General features: G+C 43.8%; 1 protein-coding gene across 2 annotated transcripts in view; it reads right to left on the reverse strand.

Annotated features, from left to right (window-relative positions):
- The window catches only part of LOC143281607 (uncharacterized), a 36,027-nt gene that overhangs the window by 30,182 nt on the left and 845 nt on the right, over nt 1–5,000 (reverse strand). Inside the window, exon 1 of one of the 2 annotated variants that reach the window (XM_076586852.1) lies at nt 3,583–4,021. The exons of the other annotated variant lie outside the window; for it this stretch is intronic. Within the exon in view, the coding sequence (XP_076442967.1) occupies nt 3,583–3,663 (81 nt within the window). The 5' untranslated portion in view covers nt 3,664–4,021. Of the gene's footprint in view, nt 1–3,582; nt 4,022–5,000 lie in introns of those variants that run through there. 2 annotated transcript variants of the gene reach the window in all.

Below are 5,000 nucleotides of genomic sequence, written 5' to 3' on the forward strand. Positions count from 1 at the left end.
ACAAAGACAGGAAAGCGAGAAACAAGGTTTGCACTGCAGTTTCCAAGCAGGCTGTATGCATGGCTTTACAGATTATTGAATTATCATTTGAAAACATGCATCTGGCCCAAAGTATCCCGCATCGTATCATGTATGTGCAGTCACTCATTTGGGTCCTTTTGTAAAATGGATTATTAAATGTCCCACAGGGTATAATGTATACTATGTGCAGTCACTCTTTTGGGACCTTTTGTAAAATGGATTATTAAATGTCCCACAGGGTATAATGTATACTATGTGCAGTCACTCATTTGGGACCTTCTGTAAAATGAATTATTAAATGTCCCATAGGGTACCATGTATACTATGAGCAGTCACTCATTTGGGACCTTCTGTAAAATGAATTATCAAATGTCCCACGGGGTATCATGTATACTATGTGCAGTCACTCATGTGGGACCTTCTGTAAAATGAATTATCAAATGTCCCACGGGGTATCATGTATACTATGTGCAGTCACTCATTTGGGACCTTCTGTAAAATGAATTATTAAATGTCCAACAGGGTATCATCATGTGTGTGCAGTCGCTCATTTGGGACCTTTTGTAAAATGAATTATCTTTTTTTTTTCGCGGGACGGTTGGCCTTTGCCGTTTTGTTTGTCGACCAAGTTCAGTCTTGCTGTGCTTGAGCCCCAGCGTTGATACTTCTCTTTCTCTCTCTATTGACTTCTTTCTCCACCACACGTTTATTATTCATTTTCTTCACTTTATTTATATCTTTTAGTTATGATGACATCCGTCACATATACAGTATGTACATGTATCAGGACAGGACTTTATATAAGATTTTCTTGTTGTCCTGTTCATCGATATTTTTGTTGTATTATGACATGTTCCAAATAAAATACTGTTTAAACCAAATGAATTATTAAATGTCCCACAGGGTATAATGTATACTATGTGCAGTCACTCTTTTCGGACCTTCTGTAAAATGAATTATTAAATGTCCCATAGGGTATCATGTATACTATGTACAGTCACTCATTTGGGACTTTCTGTAAAATGAATTATCAAATGTCCCACAGAGTATCATGAATACTATGTCAGTATGTGCAGACACTCATGACTTCTGAAATATATTTGTTTGTCGACCAAGTTCAGTCTTGCTGTGCTTGCGACCCAGCGTTGACACTTCTCTCTCTCTCTCTCACACACACACACACACACACACACACACACACAGAGTAAGGCCTTCATTTAATAAATAATATATATTTCTATTAATTATTAACTGAAGGTGGCATCGTGATGAACAAACACAATGACGACAGTCCAAACAACACCATCGAGAAATGACCTGTTGACAGTGATTCACTGATTGCCACCTGTCTCCTCTCTGCCCTTACTCCCCCTTCCTCCCTTTCTCCATTTATAAAGCTTTCAAAGTCCGAGAAACTATTACGTCATGAAAACACTGTTTTGTTGCTAGGCTAGTTTTCATTTGAACTTATGTTATATCGAGTTTTTTTTTATTTTATGTATGTTGTATTATGTGAAATGTTTTTGTTTTTCTTTGTTTTTCATTGCTGTCTGTTCATATACCCCTTCATTAGGGGCCTTGGCCTATATGAATAAATCATCTTGAATCTTGAATCCCTTCTCCATTCTCCCACAAAACGCAAAACAAAAGCTTGGGTGGGAGAAGTGAAGGTGTTGGGGGGGGGGGGGGAGGAGAGGATTTCCATCAAGCATTGTAAAGAAACAAAGCCACAGGGTTGTTGTTTTTTTATATTTTTTATGGGGAATGTAAAAGAGAGAATAAACCTTCTGTTGATCCATGTATAAAATAACTCGACAAAGTTCACGTAAAAAAAAAAAAAAAAGAATAAAAAGAAAGGGGTGTGGGGGGATAAAAACTCCCGGCATTCAGTGACGTATATATATAAAAAAAAATTTAAAAAAAACACCATGGGGGGTTGTGGTTAAACCGTTCAACAAACCATGTATAAAACATTTCTACAGGGATTACTGAGATGAGAGGGGGGTGGGGTGGGGGGGGGGGGGGGGTGGGGGGGGGGGGAGGAGATGAAACTAAGCTCTCGCCAATCCATGTATACGTGTATACTATTATTGAACAAGTCCACATGATTTGGAGAGAATTTTTTATAGGGAAAACAGAGCCACAGGCATTATTGGGTCATTTCTAACCGAGGACTAAGCACAAACAGGGCAGCCAGAGACCAACACTGAAGTTTTACATCAACACAGCAGGCCCCAAAGCTAGGTGCTTTACGGTCTAGAAACGGATTGCATTGGGGGGGGGGGGGGGGGCGTATTCTCTGAAAGAAAGCAAGTTTCTCTTCTGCAATTTTCGCTTGCACTTTTCAGAGACCCATTTCTTTCTATTCAATGATTAAAAAAAAAAAAATCATTCCCTCTTCTGAGCCTTTTCACATCAGATTACTTATCTTTTTTTCATATTTATCTTTTACTTTAACGACAAACTTTTAATTAAACAACATTTCAGGAAAGGATTTTAAGGAAAGGAGAGGGGAGCGGGAGAAGGGGGGGGGGCGTATTCTTTGCAGGGTTAAAACTTTCCAAAAATATTAAGGGGGTGGAGGTAAGGACAACATAAATCCCCCCTCCCCCCCACACACACAACTCTCTCTATCTGTCACTCTCTGTCTCACTCACATTCTCTCTCTCTCTCTCACACACACACACACACACACACACACACATACACACACTCACACATACACACACACACACATACACAGAGAGAGAGAGAGAGAGAGAGAGAGTAAGGCTTCAAACTGCTGAAAATGGGAATGGGGAACTGTAACAAATAGATTTCAATATGACCAAACAAAAACAAACAAACAAACAAACAAAAAAACCCAACCGTTTTCTCCACAAGAGTTTACAACAGGTTTTGTATATTGAATTTTTACAGAAATGTATTGTTCTGGACCAAAAAAATAAAATAGCTTCCTCATGCAAATGCAAGAGAGAGAGAGAGAGAGAGAGAGAGAGAGAGAGAGAGAGAGAGAGAGAGTAGGAGAGAGAGAGAGAGAGAGAGAGAGAGAGAGACCGTCTTACAAAACACGAAACGTGCGAGCATCGACGTGTTATTCCCCCCCTGCCCCCTCCCATCCATCCCCCATCGCCCCCCCCCCACCCCCAACCACCACCCAGCCCCTCGTCCGGCCAAACTTCTTTAACAGTCTTCCAGCTCCTGTCTCCTGTTTCCAACTTTATCGATTTCTGTCATCCCCCGCTCCTCCCTCTCACCCCCCCACCTCCACCCCTCCCCTCCCTGCTTCCCCCATTTTCTCCAGTCCACCCTCTCCACAGGGTAAAACGAAATTACGTGCATGCCCCCCCCCCCCACCCCCTCATCCCCCTCTCCTGCCCCCCTCTCTTTCCACGTCCCTCCTCATCCCCCCCCCCACCCCCAACACCACCCCATACCTCCACCACCCACCACCACCTCCCACTTCTCCCCTCCCCCCCCCACCCCCCAAGCACGCTACACGCACACTACAGACAGATCGAAGCTATGCAAATGACGGGAGTCAATCGTCCAATCACTGACCGGCGGGTATTGCTGGGCATACTGTGGGGTGTAGTATTCGGGGTACATGTTGTACTGGTGATGATAGCTATAATCCATCATGTTTCCACCCGGCCCCCTCCGACTGCAGTAGGTATCCAGGGTGGTGGAAGAGAAAGACAGATGCCAAAAAGGAGGCGAGAAAAAAAAAAAAGAAAAAAAAACACAGAAAAAAATCAATGGCCAGTGCCACACACAGGGCTGATCATGACAGGGGGGTAACACTTCAACATGTTGCTTGCTGTTGTTGCTTGCTGCCAGTGCCAGTGCCAGTGTCTGCCACTATGAAAGATGAGCCGCAGTGTTGCGTAGAGTTCACATCACAACACTTCATTCACCATCTATGTACTATCAGTCTGATTCTCTCGTGGGTTTTCTTTCTCCTTTTTTTTGTATCTTTTTTTTTAAAACATCGAATAATTTTTGATTGAATTTTAAAGGCACTTGTTAAAAATCTGAGTACAGGCACTATAAACTGCAGTATAGGGTGATCAGAAAATATATATATATATATATTTATTATTTTATTGCTTTTTCTTTTCAAAATATTAAGTCATCCTGAGTTAAATTCATCTTCAGCAGCTTCAAGTTCACACATATACATATATATATATAAAATACGAACGCTGATAAATGAAAAGAAAAAACCCAAACAACTTTTAAAAAAAAACACAAAAAAAAAACAACCCAAAAACCAACAACTATTGACAGAAAACTTCTCCAAAAAACTGAAGACAGTCACTTGTTGGTGGCAAGGCCGACGATCGCGACCCACACTTGTCGGCACAACCACCACCACCACCGCTTGTCGAGGGAGGGAGAGAAGTCGGGAAGAACTGTTGAAAAACACGGGACATCACACTGCTCCTTCGATCACCAGTAGCGCCCCACAACACAACCACTGCACGCACGACCTGATAGATTTGATACCCAAACCCCCTCTCTGAAAACTTCCCCCCGTCGGTCCCAACGATTGCGCGAGAGTGTCGCGCGCAGTGACAACCTGCTGGTGTATATGCGGTAAGTAGTGTGATCCCGATGGGTACAGAGAGCACGGGGCGGCAGCGAGGTGGTGGTGGTGGTAGTGGTGGTGGTGGTGGTGGTAGGGGTGTTGAAGGAAGGGGGGGTGGGGGACGGAGGAGGCAGGGGTGACATTTTGGGAGCCCAACGAAAAGTTGACCTCGAGCGATCCGCACGCGCTTTCACACAGTGTGTCACCGGCAGCCAATGAAAAGCCAGCTGGAGGGGGAGGTAGGGGGCGTGGAGGTGGGTGTGGGTGGCAGAGAAAGGGGAAGGGAGGGGATTTTGCATAGAGCTCAGCCACACGAGCTCCGGGCCGGCCGAACCGGTCGTGGCTTCCACACACAACACTACACCACACCACACCACACCACACCACA

Source organism: Babylonia areolata, chromosome 4 (genome assembly GCF_041734735.1).
Source record: "Babylonia areolata isolate BAREFJ2019XMU chromosome 4, ASM4173473v1, whole genome shotgun sequence".
Classification (NCBI taxonomy): Eukaryota; Metazoa; Mollusca; class Gastropoda; order Neogastropoda; family Buccinidae; genus Babylonia; species Babylonia areolata.